Here is an 18953-nt window from a genome sequence, read left to right as displayed (position 1 = left end):
ATTTAGGCTCTTTTGAAATATGGACACATTCTCTATTTGTCCCGTTAAATATTCGTCCCGTTCGATATTTGACCCATTTGATATTCGTCCCATTCACTATTTGTCTTGTTTTTTGTTTTGATTCCATAAACAATAATCCTTATACTTAAATATTAATTAAATGTATCCTAAACAATACACATGTAGGGGAGATTAGTCCAAAACGGAGACACAAGGCTTACTCCGTCGTGCCGTGCCTGGTCTTAGACCAGGACACAGTAGTATGGCTAATTAGATAGTTTCAGGCTGATTAAAGCTTTGGTAACTGCTGTCAACCTTCTTCAGGGCGACTTCTATCACACCCACGGGAGCGAAGGGATGATGTAATTGATAACCACACTGGCAAAAAGACAATCAACAAATATGGCCAAAGATGACAAAGACTACCAGCGAAAGTGACGAATGAAGAATATGACAGAATACAGAATAAGACAAATTAAGAACTTGTCAATAACCGAATGGGACCAATACCGAACGTGTCGAAGAAAAAATGACGAATAATGAATGAGACTGAAAACGAGATAGACTAACATCGAACATGCCCAAACAAGATAATGACGAATACCGGAATGGGTCGGAATATGAAAAAGGCGAACAACAAATATGACCAAAGATGAGAAAGCCCACCGACGAACGTGACGACTGTAGAATGGGTGACGAAAGCAGAATAAGACTAATTTAAGAACTTGGCAAAAAACGAATGGGACGACCCAAGACGATACCTTATTTTCAATACCTAATGATATTTAACTTGTAACATATCTGGTTTTAAACAAAAAATAAAGTAGTTTTACCTGAAAATCATACCTATTTCTGGCAGCAGTTTCGTTTTTAGGGCGTAGCAAAAAAATATAACCCTAACCTACCCATCTCTACGAGTACTTTTGACTGATAGTAACAGTCACAATTACTATTAACCAATGATTTTCAGGTAAAACTACTTTTGACCAACATGCTCAGTCAAAAGCAGTTTTGCCTGTTTTTGTCGGTTAAAAGTTCTTTTGACCAGTTCACACTTTTGACTGCGACATATACATACATAATGATTTAATAAGAAGGGCATCAATTACCCTACTTTCGGGAAATTACCCTACTTTCGGGAAATTACCCTATTCAACTTACTGGTCACACTCCTGTTTCGCATTTATAAACAATGAAATATGGAGATTTTATGTACGTAGTTATTCCGTCACTTTTTTTCTTTCGATCGGTACAATTCTTGCAGGATTTAACTACGCATGCCGGCATATTTTACATTTTTCTTGGACAAATTTACTTCACTGTCGTTTCGATCCGTCTGACGGCAAATTGGTGGCTGAGGGCATTGAGATAACTGTCAATGTGTGTGTGTCACGCGTAAATACTAGGAAATTGGTGGATGATGGAATCACAGTTTTTGTCTTAGCAAAACTACGTCCGTAGTATTCTAGGTCCATGCCTAAAACTGTACTATTATTTTGGAAAATCCACTAAATAAAAAATAAAAGAAATTACACGTTTAATTAATTCTTTATTTATCCCATGAATCCCATCCGCCATACTCCCATCCCGCGTACTTCCATCTTAAATACCGGCAACGCGCTTGCAACCCCTCTGGTGTTGCGGGTGTCCATGGGCGGCGGTAATCGCTTACCATCAGGTGATCCGTCTGCTCGTTTGCCTCCTACTTATATCATAAAAAAAAACATTTTCCAGAATTTTGTACATTATGATTTTCAACCGGTTCGACATTTTTATGATCATACATATCAACGTTAATAGTAGATTGTACAACAAGGGCATAAAGTGACCCATTTTTACCTGAGGCAATTTTTTGGTCTGAGCGAAGCGAATACCAAAATAGTAAACGAGGGTAAAAATGGACATTTATGCCCTTGTTGTACACTCTGCTTTTCACTTCGATTGCGAGGAAAATATACAAAAAATCAAATATTTTAGGTTATTTTAACGTAAGTATTTACTTATTCAAGACTAAAGAAAATTGTTCTTGGGCCGGTCGGAGGCGCGGGGCACGCCGATCGGGAGAGCGCCGGTCGGGGGCGCGCCGGCAGGGCTGGCAGTTTGTATGGCAGAATTTGGACTTTATTGCTAAGTCAATAAGGGTCGTAATAGATGATTTTACTTTATGCTCTAGAGCATAAAATGCGATTTTATGTCGTCTACGCACGACATAAAGGTGCACTTTTTGAGCATGAGAAGTGAAAATAGTTTTTTCATTTCTCATTCTCTGAAAGAGGATCATTATTGTTCTAAAAGGTGTGCAGAAAATGATACGTTTCTGCACTAGAGCATTTTAGATTCCAATCCAAGTGAGATTTTATAACATTTTTTTAACGATAAGCAATTGAAATTTGGGTATACAATTTGGGATTTGTTATACAATTTCCATTCTGATATTTGACTCCCCATTCCATAAATAACGATACTTTTGCCTAAACAATTAATTGAAAGTACCCTGAAAAACTACTACTTATAAAAATGTATACTTAGTCATGTTTAAAAAAAAAACACATGCATTTTATTTTCCTCGTATTCGAAATGAAAAGTAGAGTGTTTAACTCGGGTGAAAGGCATCATTTCAGGCTCGGCCAAACTACCTCGGCAAAAATGAGTGCTTTCATCCCTTGGTTAACAATCTACTATTAACTATGACATTTTATTTGTTGTAGTCAATATCACGCAAGATTACACGAATTACACGACACTTTTGGAGGAGCCCAACACCTAGATCAAACTTATAGCCGTAATAGACTACCGCACGTATAGAAGTACCCTGCCTCTCCCTGCTCCGCCGTACTTGCTTGCTTTTAATTATTGTTTATACATATGCTTATACAATAAAGATTATGATTATGATACATACGGAGTTTCCATTCGTCTTCCATATGAAATGACATGTGCAAACGAGACAGCTCTACGAATGTGTATAGCGACGTCCCACATCCCGTTAACACAGGTCATTTCGTAAGGAAACCGGGTAAAAATTCCGTATGTATGTGGCCGGCCTAACACCTCCCGACCCGACAAGGGGGCCCGACCAAAAGTATGGTCTAAACCGCCTTTAAAGCGACGAAAGATCATATTACAACCACGTTACAAATCACTGTGTATCGTAAATCCGAACGTTCAGCCGTGTATTTCCTTCTCAGTCGAACTTGCGAGTTCAAGCAACACAGAGTGGTATACACTATGCCCTATGGTATCGATAACGTTTCATTCCCAGTATAGTATGTAGCTTTTCACATCGTGAACACTTTTTCCATATCACACAAACATGGTATAAAAAAATCCCTAAAAAAACCACTAAAAATATTTAGCCCCTAAAAAAACCCCTAGCTGGTTTATTTCCCCCTAAATCTAGTGGTAAAACCACTAAGTTGGCATCCCTGACTCTTTATTTCATTTACGCGAGCGGAGCTGCGGGCCCGTCTAGTTATCTATAAAAACGGTCACCCATCCAAGTACTGACCCCGCCCGACGTTGCTTAACTTGGGTGTGTAATGATCCGTATAACAATTTTTGATATATTTTCAAAAGATATAACAACTTTTGATATAATTTCATGGTGTATAATCATTTAAGCGGTATAATGAACTTTTCATATAACAACAAAATAACTGTATAATGTTTAATCGATATAAAAGCTATTCGATATAACGTTTACTGGATATAATGAATATTTGTTATAAGTATTTATGGTATAACGTATTCAAATGTATAAAAATAAGTTGAGGTTTGTCAGTACTTAAAAAACATTTATCTATCTCTTATTGCAGAGAGAAGCGAAACGTGTCGAGGATTTCCATTAATTATTCCTAAAAAAAGTAAAGTTATAAAAAAAGTCGGTTCTAGCGCTTCGCCGGCCGCTACCGCGGCACGCTCTCTTCGCTCGCTCGGCTCGCGCGCTGTAGGGTCGCAGTTCTACCTAACACTCCTCCTAGCTTCGCTCGTCGTCGTACCTAACTGGGACCTGCCTTAAGTTCGAATACGTAGGTTGTTATAATAGTAGTAAATATTACAAATTATACCAGTACTACATTATGCCAACTGAGCGTTATATCGAACATAATTATATCACATATACGTTATACGCTGTTAATGTTAGATTAGAAGTTGTTATATTACAAGTTCATTATACTTGACGATAGTTAGACTCTCTAAGAATATACCATGTACATATTGTTATAGCAAAAGTGCATTATGTCCCTCAATCCTTATATCGACTAAAAATATATCAAAAGTTGTTATATGGACCGTTAGGTACGCACCCGCTTAACTTCGGTCAAAAATCACGTTTGTTGTATGGGAGCCCTACTTAAATCTTTATTTTATTCTGTTTTTAGTATTTGTTGTTATAGCGGCAACAGAAATACATCATCTGTGAAAATTTCAGCTGTCTAGCTATCACAGATCACGAGATACAGCCTGGTGACAGACGGACGGACGGACGGACGGACGGACGGACGGACGGACGGACGGACGGACGGACGGACAGCGGAGTCTTAGTAATTAAATAAGTAGGTACCTACTTAATTTCTCCTTATAATATTTGCGATTTTAAAAGTTTCTATGAAAAAAAAAACAGGAAAAAACCGTCACATTTGTGCCAAAAAAGGGCAAAAACGCATGGAAAAGATTAAAGCATAGTATTCATATGTTTAAAATGCCCAATGCAGTGTTTTTTTGAACATGTTTAATATTTGACTTTGGCCATTAGGTACCTACACATATAGGTATAGACTTACGAGTAAGTATATGTGTATGAATTAAGTACAATAAATACAATACAATTTACACGGTTAATTCTCGTAACACAAAAAATTGAATCAATTAAATTAAGACTAATCACTAATCTTAACTACACTTACTTATGTAGGTACTTACAATTTTATTGCAAATCACTCAGAGTCAGAAAGCGTTCGACTACTACTCTGAAATAGTCAATAAAAATCTTAATTAAAGGCCGTATTTATTACTACAAAAGGAAGAGCTTCCATCTAGTATTAAATTCTAACATAATCTCGGCTATCGGCATATCTTATGAGACAGGTTAACCAATCCACTAATGGTACCTTTGCAATACTTCCTTGTTCCCTGCAAAATAAATAGAGCTTTATTCGCTTTCCAACACGAATCGATTTGTAAAGTCCTCTTCTCAAAACACGTTTGATTAGATATTGCAAACCTGTTACTTGATTACGTTCCTTAGTGTACAGCTCTTAAGGTGTGTTTTAGCATAGCGCCGGACATCTAACAGCTATATTCAGTTCAGTGACCTGCGTAAAGGTTTGCTTCCTGCGCTAATGCCATCGCCATAGAAGCAGCACGGCTTTTTACTAGTGTCCGACCGAAACATGTTTTTTTGCCGAAACCGAAACCGAAACCGAATGTTCGGCTTTGGCTTTAGTTTCGGCCGAAACCGAAACCGAAACCGAACCTTTTGTAGACTTGTTAAAATCGTTAAAAAAATGTCATAAAACCGCTTTTACACACATATTATGGGGCTGTCAACACCCAATGCCCTTGAAATTGTTGTTACTTAAGCAGTTTTTTAAGAAAATTACTAGAGTTAGACCAAGATAATTCTGTAGCGATTTTGATAACACACGCAGTGCAAGTGTTATTTTAAACGTCTAAACTTCTATGAAATTATGACGTATAAATAACATTTGCACTAGTTGCACTGCGTATGCTATCAAAATAATTCCAGATTTTTCTTGGTCTAACTCTATTTATTCACCAGTCAAGCCAACATGATTGTAGATACAGGTTGAAACAAAAACGCGAGCGCAGCGAGCGCAAATTTTTTGTTGAAAATATCGCAAGGCCGGGTACCGATCTTCACCTGGGCCTAAACGTCCGAAGTGCCCCCGTCAGGCGAACTTTCATGCTAAGTCAAAGCCGTGCTTCAGGCTTCAGGATAAGTAGTTGAGCACAGACTCCAAGCAATGACCATTGTATTAAAAAGCGAGATATTTCCTTGAGCGCTGGTGCGACTTTCAATCCGAAGATCGCAAGGTACAAACCCCGGCCACGTACTCTTGACGTACTCGTACCAATGCGTTTTTCGGAACTTATATACGAAATATCATTTTGATATTTACCTACTATTTGCGTTTCGGTGAAGGAAAAACATCGTGAGGAAGCCGGACTAGTCCCGATAAGGCCTAGTTTACTCTCTGGGTTCGAAAATCAGTCTGATGGCGGTCGCTTTCGTAAAACCTAGTGCCTACGACAAATCTTGGGATTAGTTGTCAATTGGACCCCAGGCTCCCATGAGCCGTGGCAAAAATTCCGGGATTACGCGAGGAAGATGATGAGTTTTCTTATTATTCCTTTGCCCGGGCCCAGTAACACGCGACAGTGCTAATCTCATTTACTCCGATACAATTAGACAGTGTGCGCGTTATATTAGGTATTAACAGCCTCTTAAGACTGCGTCAACCGTCTAGTGGCGCCCTCATTAGTGGAATTGTGTTTTATAATAAACCAATTAATTTCTGTACCTATACATGAATCAGTATATGTAGGTACATATTAATAAATATTGTTGTCCTACTTATTCCCCAACTGTTGGTCTTTGTCACATAGTTTAGTTTCATAGTACGAAGTACCATTTCGTAAGTTTCGGCCCGGCCGAAAGGTTCGGCCGTTTTTTGGCCGAAACCGAAACTACAGCCGAAACATGATTTTTTGGCCGAAACTGGCCGAAACCGAAACCGAAACCGAACCTTCGGTCGGACACTACTTTTTACGTGAGCGGTCACCGCGGGCCGCGCAGCGCGCAGCGCGCAGCCAGCGTGAAGCTGCACTCACGCACGCGTGTGTGCGGCTCATGTGCGGCTGCATGTTATGAGTTGACGCAAGATTTGACCATCGCGCGGGTATACCTTTCATCTCAATTACTCTGAAAATAATTTCTGTTTAAAATTTTACCTTTTAAACTAGCTAGCTAGGTACTTATAAACATGTTTGTTCTTATGTTTAGTGTTGCCTGCCAGGCGCATGAATTAATTAACAATAGTATGGTACACTAACTAGAGGGATTTCGTTGCTCTATAAATTGTAAACCTATTGCCGTAGCTAGCTCTCCGTCTATTATAGTGGCAACAGAAATACATAGTCTGTGAAAATGTCAACTGCCTAGCTACCACGGTTCATGAGATACAGCCTGGTGACAGACAGACGGACGGACAGACGGACAGACGGACAGACGAACAGACGAACAGACGGACAGCGGAGTCTTACTATGTAATAGGTCCCGTTTTAACCCTTTGGGTATGGAACCCTAAAAACAACAATATTAGTTAAGAAAATAGGATTGCTTCTTCTCTTTACAGGCATTTGCCTGGCATTACCATTAGCTGAAATAATAGTACATTGTGTAAGTGGAATATTGTACGAGAGTCTATTATATTCACGACAGCCGTAGGCTGGAGTGCATTAAAGACTCGAGTAACAAATTCAAACAATTTCCCCCGGAGTTACACACAATGTTTTTCAACACACTTGCGAAGAAAAAACTAAATTTTAAACGAAATCATTCTTAAATACGGTGATATTTCAAACATTCGTCCGCCATATTGAAATTTTTTAGCAGTGTAGGCAATTCTTGTTTATATACAGTCTGTTATTACCGGCAAGTGGGCTTTTTTAAATAGGGTAAACTGGTAAAGTAACATAGTTCTTTAACTTAACCATGACTTTAATTTAATGAATAAACTAAAATTCAGACTTTATTAACTTTCTAACAAAATTTTAATTGCCAGCAATGTACAGCACAGTAAATTGACAAGTACTTCATACTATCAATACTATGTTTATGAGGACGATTATTTCAAGAGTTAGCGATACCAACAGCACATAAGATAACTACCTACACCAAATTAAAGGCACTAGTCTCATTGCTATACACTTTATTACCAACTAAATTAAACTTAAATACAAACCCCACATTTTAATAAAATAATACATTAACCCCACATAATACCATAATACGAGTACTTGACGTTAGTTTGGTACCTGTCTGAAGAGCTCGAGAATCCTTTCCTCATCTTGCACTGGCACGGTCCCGTGCATGGCCCTTTCAGGCTGACCAGGGGCGATTGGCCTATTCTCACGAACTCGCTGAAAAGCCGCTGTTATCAATCGAGCATTGTGTGGATGTTGTCAATTTGGGAAGTGTTTCCGATAAAGCTTTAAGCCTTGAGCTGCAGTTCCACGTGTATTAAAAACTCTCGAGCATAGTAACCCATTTTAAAGAAAATCTAATACACAGTATTGCAATGTTTTTGGTTTGTTTTGACAACCCAACGTGTTGACAACTTTTGAAATTGTCATGTCAAAGCTTAAAAAAGCTCTTTAATTAATGTATTAAAACCTCCATACTTGAATAAAATGATAAGGACGACAATAATCTCAGTTTTTTACCCCCGTACCACGACATAACTTGTACCACGTGCGTTAGCGATATGAGTAACGACAATTACGCAGTACACCCACTATATTGCGAGTGCGGATTTTGGAAATTTAATTGAGCAGTTAATTCACATATTTATGATTTGCTAATACACGCAAACAACTGCTAATGGATCATATTATTATCAGTTTTAATAAATGCCCGCATGCCGGTGACACACTGTATATATTTCGGGGATCTCGGTAACGGCTCTAACGATTTCGATGAAATTTGCTATATGCGGGTTTACGGGGGCGATAAATCGATCTAGCTAGGTCTTATGTCTGAGAAAACGCGCAGTTTTGAGTTTTTATGTCTCCCAAATAATTATGATGTTGTACTTCATCATTGGCAGCATTGGCCACAACAATATAATTATAAATACAACAAAAGAAGTCGTTGCAAAAACATTTTATAAATAATATTTTTCTCCTGTTTCCCTGGAAACAACACCGAAACTCGGTTGTTCTTGACCGATTTCCAGCACATTTTCAAATCGGTCAACATTATATAATCATTTGAAATTCAATGGTTTCCGTTTTTTCGATGCCTAGTTTTTTGTGCTATTCGGTTTCAGTCTGTTAGATACATAAATTACATATATCGAAGAAATACCTATCGAGGTTTTGTCCTTTATGATGTTAGGAAGTACAGTCAGCTGTAGAAGTTGCTAAGCGGGCGAAGTGTTCAAAATGATCTTGACGCGACGTTATTGTTAAAGGGATAAGAGCGTGTCAAGGTAATTGTGAACACCTCGCCCGCAGCAACTTCTGCTGCTGACTGTACTGTACCTACTTAAACACTAGCTGTTGTGAAGTACGTAAACGTTGTTATGTAGGCGGTTGGCGTTCATAAAATAATCCATACTTTAACAATTGGAAACATACGTACTTACAATCAGCGACGCTGAACCGAGAATATCTCTCGAGGCTCGTTTAAATAAAGAAATTTAACATGAGGTGTGTTAACATAATAACTATGCGAGTTGGTGTTTTGACGCCGAGCGCGGGCCGCTAACGTCATGCCCACAATACTGGCCTATAAGAATTGCAAATCGACTACAAACTTAAAATTCAGACCATATTTTCAATGTTCACCCGATGTCATTTTAATACGGTTATAGCCATTGATCAGCGGTGAGGTGGATAATGCTGGTTCAGTTGAGGCGAAGATAACTAAAACCGTCTTGGATAGTCACAATAATTGTATTAAAGATAAAAGCACAAGTTACATATTTAGGTACATAGTAATGATGTGAAGTATAAATTATTCTCGTTTCCATGGTAATATAATTCAAGTATAGAACAATACCATAGATTAATATAAAAAGGAGTTACTCTTCTGTTGGACTTGCCAACAGCCATTAAATTCAAAGAATTTATTATTGAATGATATATCCGTTACTTATTTGCTACGAATTTGATATTATTACTACTAGTTCGCCCCGAACTGAGAACTCGCGATTCGCCAAATGTAATTTAATGGTTGTTTGAAACTTATTCTATATATATATATATATAAATAAACAAGAATTGCTCGAGGATGTTTTTCAGACTGTTATAGCAAAGTATTCAATTATTTACAGTAACAAGGTTAATTCCAAAAGAAAATAAATAATATTCAAATACCTATAAAACCTATATAAACCTTTACAATAGTAGAGCAGCAGAATACGTCACAAGGGCGTAAGTACTTTGCTCTATTATTAAACAAATACTTTTATTTAACAATCAATTCTAGACACCACTGCTGCTTTAAAATAAGGTAGGGGAAATAAAAGTGGATAAATTTTTTCAGCCATTATTAATTTCATTAAAATATAAAATCGGCACCTAACAGGAACGTGTAAATGTATCTACCTACCTATATTTAGAGTAAAAAAAACCCAGACAAGTGCGAGTCGGACTCGCCCACCGAGGGTTCCGTACTTTTTAGTATATGTTGTTATAGCGGCAACACAACAGAACTAGCTTATCACGGTTCATGAGAAGCCTGGTAACAGACAGATAGACAGACAATGGAGTCTTAGAAATAGGGTCCCGTTTTTACCCTTTGAGTACGGAACCCTAAAAATGTAGCATACCCGTAATATAAACATTTCGTGTAAACTGGCCTATTCATTTTTATACCAAATCTACTTTTGGTAAATCGAATGATTAAGATAAATAATATGGCTGCCCCGGGTGGAGGCTTAAAAATGTTTTGAGGAGAAACGCGCTACGGGTCCCTTGGTTGGCTGTAGATAATTCGCTTGAGCGGTTTGGTTTGGCGCGGTGCGGTGGTGGCGAGTTGGCGAGCTTGAGGAAAGCTCAGTGCGCGGGTAGTGACTCGGGCCGGCGCACGGCGCTCGCGCAGCTCACGCCCCGCATCGTGACATGTGCCGACTATGGACTTGTGGAGCGGCCGCCCGCCCGCTTGCGCCGCATCCCCGCCCTTGACGATCGAGGGCGAAGGGTTCGCTCTCACTTTCTTTGATAAGGACGGCGCCACCCCCCCTCCGCCACCGAAACAAGGTGGGTTGTACATATTTAATTGTAATATGTTGTAATTGTTATTTTTTCGGTTTCGGGTTGGTCAATACAATTACATCGGTTATTTTGGTGTAGTAATTTAATGTTAAGAAGGAAAGTTAAATTACGGATGGATAACACATTCATTCAAGTTCACGTCATACAGCTTATTTTTAGTTAGGTATATACATATTACAGCCTATTGTAAGAGGAATAAAATACTCTGCGCTTAAAGTTAACACTTGATCTATTTTTTGTTACAATATTTAGTCTTTAAAATCTTTAATACCTATATTGCAACCTGCATTCGCATCACATCTTAAATATCATCTAAAATTATTTTGGCTTCAGCGAATTGACCACACTACTTTTAAATAATAATATATGTAAATTGAACATTTGGATCCTCTGGGTGCCGATTTTAGAATTTCGACCGCTCGATTTCGTGTATTAATATCTCCAGTACCCGGCATTGAAATTCTACTAATAGAATTGAAAACGAGTGGTCAATACCACTCGATTCCCAATTTCTATCGCTCGTATTTCAAAAATTAGCATTTCGCTGTTTTCCACCGATTTAATCGAACGCTCGAAATTCAAAAATTGGCCTCCTCTGCTAGTTTTCGTTTATCTTGTGCTATATTATTGTTATTGCGTTATCTTTGCTTAGTCCCTGTAACAAACACCCCATACGCTTAGGGTCTGTTTACATATTGATTAGTCTTTAGTGCGAGTTTATACTTTTGTTACTTGCGTTTAGTAGCAAATGTATGAACTCGCACTAAACACGAACTAATAGGTATCAAAACAATTAAGCCTTCGCATAAGAAACAGCAAAGTGAATAGAAAGTATAGAAACGCGCTACGGGCCCCTTGATTAGCTGTAAAAAATAAACAATATGTTACTCGCAAAAAATAGTCTATACTTATGTGTAAATAGGCAGGGCACAGCGAAATATCATCTCGCTTGAATCTGGAGTAGGTAGCAGGTAGCTCAACTCGGGAAGTAGGTACCTACCTCACTCCACCTAGAGAGGAGAAAACCGAAGCCATAATAATATGTTCCTGATGGATAGTACTGTATAAGGTTACCAGAGATCCCTAAGATGCACTGTTTGTTAGTGGTTCAAGAGTTGAAGCTGGATATGTGCCTGTTAACGCAATAAATTCATGTATAATAGGTACAGTCGCCATCATATATCGGAGCGGCCTAGCTGCTCAAAAATATCTGAACACGCACACTAACCCCTTGACAATAGAGGCGTGTTCAGATATGTTTGTATCTGATGGCGACTGTCTGCAATAGGTCGTCACCGCGCTTGCGCTCTGACACTTTTGGAGTTGCAAGACGGTGTCCTCTTATCATGAAGAGGCCCGTACGGTTATTTGCCGCGGTCTTAATAAATCTCCCTCATTAAAAGACTCATACTACGCCCCTAATGTTTAAAAATGTATGTGAGTATGTTTCTACCTACCTACTAGCAAAGATAATTTAGACTAGAGGAATGTCTTTTCGAGCGCTGGCGCCATACCTTTGGCCTACTCTCGAGTAGATGGTGATACTTTTTGACATTTAACAAATTTAACACATATATCAGTGTAAAAATATGGATCAAAGTCAAGTGGTTTTCTAAAAGTGTTAATCATTTGTGTCGAAACCTACCAGACCTGACAGACCTATGTACCGTTGAACTGATACTCTTAATGTCATTTAAATACCTATTAGTCCTATTACCCAATACCAGTCTGCCTGCAATCTCAGGTTTTATCGGGCGGGCTGCCGCTGCCGTCCAGGCTAATAACGACTACCTACACACATAAATAACATACTTATGCGATTATTGTCTGCCGGCTGGCCTGCTGCCACCTCTGCGACTAGTCGACAACACACTAGCAGGTTGAGTCGTCAGTTTTCGCCAAACGACCACGGACTGTCCGGCCAATATCTGTCGACGCTGATCTCCAAGATCGTCAAGCGGCCACACACTCTCGGTTCGTAGTAAATAGTCGTCAGGCCGAAACCTGAAATGGAACTTTTAGTGTGTGAACTTTTGCGATTAACAATTAATTAGGTACGTGAGGGGTTATTGAGGATTTTTGACCACCCCTTATTAGTGAGATGTCGTGAGATTTGTCTCTCCCCCCCCCCCCCTAATCTCACGTGAGATCGTTCAAATTTTGAATTTTTGAGTAAATGTGTTTGATTTATTAAGGCTGCTATTTAACTGATCACCAGATTTAATAAAATTTAATACCAAAAAAATCTACTTTACCACCCTAAAATAATAAACGATCACCAAAATTATAACACCATTTTAATGTGAAATGATTACCAATTTTATCACATTTTACTATCCTATTAAAGGAAATGACACCAAATTAATCATTATTAACCCAAAAATTGTAAATGATTACCAAATTTCAAACCCCATTTTAATGTGAAATGATAACCAAATTTTTACATCTTGCTATCCTATTAAATAAAATGACACCAAAAGAATCATTGTAAACCCAAAAATAGTAAATGACCACCAAAATTAGAACTCCATTTTAATGTAAAATTCTAACCAAATTTTTAAATCTTGCTATCGTATTAAAGCAAATGACTCCAAAATAATCATTGTAAACCCAAAAATAGTAAATGACCACCAAAATTGTAACCACATTTTAATTAAAAATGTGCAAATATTTAATATATCGTTATCCTATTAAATTAATTAATCCACTTCGTCATCTTTTTCTAACCTAACCCAACCCACTTTTCTAGTAGCATTTCGTTTCTGTATGGGTTGCAGTTCAAACCTAACCTAACCCACTTTTCTAGTAGCATTTCGTTTCTGTAAGGGTCGCAGTTCAAACCTAACCTAACCCACTTTTCTAGTAGCATTTCTTTTCTGTATGGGTCGCAGTTCAAACCTAACCTAACCCACTTTTCTAGTAGCATTTCGTTTCTGTAAGGGTCGCAGTTCAAACCTAACCTAACTCACTTTTCTAGTAGCATTTCGTTTCTGTATGGGTTGCAGTTCAAACCTAACCTAACCCACTTTTCTAGTAGCATTTCGTTTCTGTATGGGTCGCAGTTCAAACCTAACCTAACCCACTTTTCTAGTAGAATTTCGTTTCTGTATGGGTCGCAGTTCAAACCTAACCTAACCCACTTTTCTAGTAGCATTTCGTTTCTGTAAGGGTCGCAGTTTAAACCTGACCTAACCCACTTTTCTAGTAGCATTTCTTTTCTGTATGGGTCGCAGTTCAAACCTAACCTAACCCACTTTTCTAGTAGCATTTCGTTTCTGTAAGGGTCGCAGTTTAAACCTGACCTAACCCACTTTTCTAGTAGCATTTCTTTTCTGTAAGGGTCGCAGTTCAAACCTAACCTAACCCACTTTTCTAGTAGTATTTATTTTCTGTAAGGGTCGCAGTTCAAACCTAACCTAACTCACTTTTCTAGTAGCATTTCTTTTCTGTAAGGGTCGCAGTTCAAACCTAACCTAACCTACTATTCTAGTAGCATTTCAGTATGCTACTAGAAGAGTAGGTTAGGTTAGGTAGGTATGCGGTGCGGGGTACGGGGGGTTGAGCGGGAGCGTCTAGTAATTTTGGCATCATTTTACTTTATTTGGTAATATGTATACATTTTTTGGTAATCATAGTGGTTTATTTAGGTGAAAATATCGCATTAATTTGGTCTTCAAGATTTGGTGATCATTAATGATTTTTGGTGATCATTCAATATATTTGGTATTCGAATACAATTTGAAGTGCAGTCGTAATTAAAACGGTGGTACTTTTGTAATTTTAGGCCTTATTATTTTGGTGTTCAGTAATTTTTTTTGGTAAGCATGATTTTTTTATTTAGGGTAAGTACCAAAGTATTTTTTGGTGGTCATTATATTTGTAGCCATTTATTAAAATGTATAACATAGAAGTTTGACGTTTAAAATAACACTTTCACTGCGTGGGCTATCAAATCCGCTGCAGACTTTTTTTGGACCGACTATAAGTAAATACAATTTGCAAGGCAACGGGGACCGAATCTTTGATAACTAAGTATATCAATCAGTACTAAATAATTTCTACCTCTATTTTATTATTTTAAACGGTTTTATATACTTATAGAAGAATTGTGTCAGATTTTGGCATTTCCGTCCGTCCGTCTGTCTGTCAAGACCCTTTATCTCGAGAACGTGTGGAGGTATAGATGAATGTTTAAAATACCTATTATTATATTAGGTCCTTACCTATGAAATTGGCGTTTTTGTTCATAGATATAAGTCTGATCCTAGTTTTTTTTTTTTACATAAGTACATACACAATTACAATAAAACTACAGTGCACTCAATAAACAACGATTTTACATACAATTATTGTTATTTTTTATTGTTAAGTGTTCAGAATTAAGCCTTGAGAATAGGTCTTTTCATGTGCTGTCGGTTCGAGTATTAAAATTACTTATATTTTTCTAATGGTACCAATTTTCAAGAAATGGAGATATTGAAAACATACCTTAAAGGTGTCAAAAATTACTGGAAAAATTTTGTTTGGTTTGAATTAGCCATCAAAAAAATATCCGCAAAATTAATTGTATGGAAATTCGTGTTTCGTTGAAATTCTCCGAACAAAACGCCAATTTCATAGGTAATGACCTAATATTATATCATCGTCTAGCTAGCTAGTATCCACTACGCAAGCCTATTGAGCTTAAGTATTCTGGGGCTAAGTCGATATATATGTAAGTAAGTAATGTGCTGGGACTAGGCTATGATTTAGTTTCGGTGCATAAGTAAGTATTCGATGCAACAAAAAGGATTCACAATGTTGTCTCTCATATACCTGCAATTTACTACATTTATTATGTAAACAGGTGTTACATAAATATGTATGCACTAATAATAGCATGTTAGTTACCAGTTAGCCAATTACATTACCCTTTTAGTTTTTTAAGTGTTCTAATCATGGTCCATCACGGCAATAGTAGAATTTTCCACGTAATAGTATATATATACCATTAGATTTATCACGCGGAAGCAGTGCAAATCCGCACGAACGCTTTCGTGCTGCCTACATATTCACAAATGTTGTGCTCACCTGTGATCTCGACCCTTCCCTAGTACCTATACCTAACTTCGTCCTGAGATACGACACGACATACGTAATCAGAGATCTATGTTATGCTGGTGCATGCGCCTGCTGCGGCGATGCGCACAGTAAGTTGTGAACGGGTCTTGCACAGACATGCTGGGAGATCACTGCTCCGGCAGGGAGTTGGGGGGGAGGGTGTCGTTGACCGCTAACGTTATGCAATGCCTGTAAGCCTCCGATAAAGACGTCCGTGATATTGCACCTTTATTGTTTAACCTGTTAATGTTCCGTACATAGCCTGTTTTTTATTGTTCACGTCTTTGTCATACTCCAGCGTAAAATAGGTACCTGGAACAACGATTTTGTACCATTAATGAAGTACTTATAGTTAAAATTGCAGGAAACCGTTAGATGGAGGTAGGTCTTGCCCCGAGGTGTACTTCTTTAGGTTAAAATAACTAGTATTTACATATAGTTATGTATTTATTTTCCTGTAGTCGGATGTCGTATGTCGGATCGGAGCTAACTCTGCACCAACATACATCATCAGATCCACTCACATGGTGGTCGGGTTTTCCGTGGCAAATTCGCGTTGTATGCCGGACCCGCCATTGCAGTCCTTCCCTCACATTAATTGATTAATGATTATTGATAAACGTAATATATCTCTCAAACAACATGCAAACAACAGACCAAGAAACTTTCACATACTTGAATTTGGCATTATCAACTTTATGGACTTGACAATTCTTACAAACAATTTTTTACGTAAATATTTTTTGTTACATACATTTTTATCTATTTACCAATCCGATTAAGACCTATTCTATCGTCTAGGGTCCGTTGTCACCCAAGATCCGTCCGTTTGCGGCGTATCTTAGTGATTGTCGCTGAAGCTTGGCATGAGTAGCATATTCGAACGAGCCAGCGAAGCACACTGCGAAGTTCTTACATTCAACTTGGAAGACACGGCTGGCTAGGGGCTCTTCCCGGCATTTCGATGTTTTTTGACTGAACTATCCGTCGGACTATAACAGCCTGTCAGTTAAACGCAAAATTTGAGAGCCCCGAACAACTGACAGGCTCCATGATATCGTCCGGTGAACTGTTAATCAGTGGGCCCCTTTATACGATAACTTTATAAAATATGTTCTAATTTAAATGAAATCCAATGATGGAAATGATTTCAGATTATAAATCAAACTAGGTATCAATTGATAATTGAAATCCCACAGAACCGAAATGCTAATCAGAGGCGCGTTGATGTTATTTGTTCTCTACGATGGGTAAGTATTAGCTTAATGCCTTAAAAATTTTTTATCGTTCTCTAATTAATCGTAGCGTAATAAATTTTTAGTTAGCCGTATCATAGAAATATCCATAATTAAAAAGTATTATGATATAAGTACGTATTTTGACTAGTTTGACCAAAATCCCATCGATCGTTATTAACAATAACTGATGATGGACGGACAGGCGATCCATGTTTACGTAGAGTCATAATATGCTCTCAAAATTGATGATGATATTTGAAGCTAGACATTTTCGGAGAGCATCGTGAGACAGTCGGAGCCAGGGTCTCCTTGCATCGAGTCTTTATACCTTACTTAACTACTTTGTTAATATTTATGACTTTATCAGACATTGTCGTTTCCCAATATTACATAGCCAGAGAGGCTCGCAGGCCGCAAGTGACAGTTTCACGAGCCGCATGCGGCCCGCGGGCCGCAGGTTGCTGACCGCCGGTTTATAACATACTATACTTATTTACTCTTTGCAAGGTTCAAAGTCTCTCCGTTATGGTTAGGTATTTACATTAGGCACTAGATACCAAAGGAATAGTTTAATTATATACCTATAAAAACTACCACTGTAATTAATTAGTTATCATGAAAATTCAACTCACGAAACCACCATACATATCTAATGGGTAGGTAACTGTGGCTTCAAAGCGTGAAAGTATACAGTTTTTATCAAAACACAAATGGTCCGATGAAATTCTTACGTAACATTTTCCCTGGTATCGCTTTGTCAGTGAGTAGGTAGGTACCTACGTTAAGCAGTTTACCTCGGTACCTACTCGACCGCCACGGCTTTGGCACCGTCCACTGACGCGTCGTTATGCAGGTTACAATTTTCTCAGAGAACCATACCTTCAGTGGAACTATATTAAGAAGTTAAGATAGTTACGTTAGTAAAAGACAAGAAAGCTTTTATTGAAGTTGCGAGAAAGAGATAGAAATAACTGTTAGTGCAGGTTCAATGATCGACTCACGCGCAGTTTGTTGAACTGCAATCATTGCTTTGGGAAAAAGTTAGGGTTGTTGCCGATGTTGGTGTTGCTGCCTTATATCTTTTATTTTGTATTGTACATAAGTAGAAAGGAATATTTAACTACATATCTTCCTTGCGTTATCTTATCCCGGCATTTTGCCACGGCTCATGGGAGCCGGGGGTCCACTTGACAACTAATCCCAAGAATTGACGTAGGCACTAGTTTTTTGCTAAAACGACTGTCATCTGACCTTACAACCCAGAGGGGAAACTAGACCTTATTAGGATTAGTCCGGTTTCCTCACGATGTTTTCCTTCACCGAAAAGCGACTGGTAAATATCATATGATATTTCGTACAGTATAGTTATAGTAATACAGACCAAACCCGGTATTACTATTTATAACTAGGTATACGTTACATATAACAATTTTATATTTAATTAGGCTACCTATTTTAAAACATTTATTAAACATTAACTAGAGTAATACATACCTAAGCCATTTTTTTAAATATTTTAACAATTACTGTAGTGAAACTACGATAACTTAATAAGAGCAGCAGTATACTTCTTTTGATAATTATATCCAA

The 18953-nt window shown here is 38.0% G+C and overlaps 1 protein-coding gene and 1 long non-coding RNA gene across 3 annotated transcripts in view; one reads left to right on the top strand and one right to left on the bottom strand.

The window, feature by feature from the left end:
• The window catches only part of LOC134804951 (uncharacterized), a 72274-nt gene that overhangs the window by 4502 nt on the left and 48819 nt on the right, over positions 1-18953 (bottom strand). The gene's annotated exons all lie outside the window — the stretch shown is intronic.
• Positions 1-18953, top strand: part of LOC134804810 (ecdysone-induced protein 78C) — a 77755-nt gene that overhangs the window by 19234 nt on the left and 39568 nt on the right. The window contains exon 1 of one of the 2 annotated variants that reach the window (XM_063778062.1): positions 10741-11010. The exons of the other annotated variant lie outside the window; for it this stretch is intronic. Within the exon in view, the coding sequence (XP_063634132.1) occupies positions 10884-11010 (127 nt within the window). The 5' untranslated portion in view covers positions 10741-10883. Of the gene's footprint in view, positions 1-10740; positions 11011-18953 lie in introns of those variants that run through there. 2 annotated transcript variants of the gene reach the window in all.

This window comes from Cydia splendana, chromosome Z (genome assembly GCF_910591565.1).
Source record: "Cydia splendana chromosome Z, ilCydSple1.2, whole genome shotgun sequence".
In the NCBI taxonomy this organism is placed as follows: domain Eukaryota; kingdom Metazoa; phylum Arthropoda; class Insecta; order Lepidoptera; family Tortricidae; genus Cydia; species Cydia splendana.
This window is presented reverse-complemented; position numbering and strand designations above follow the sequence as displayed.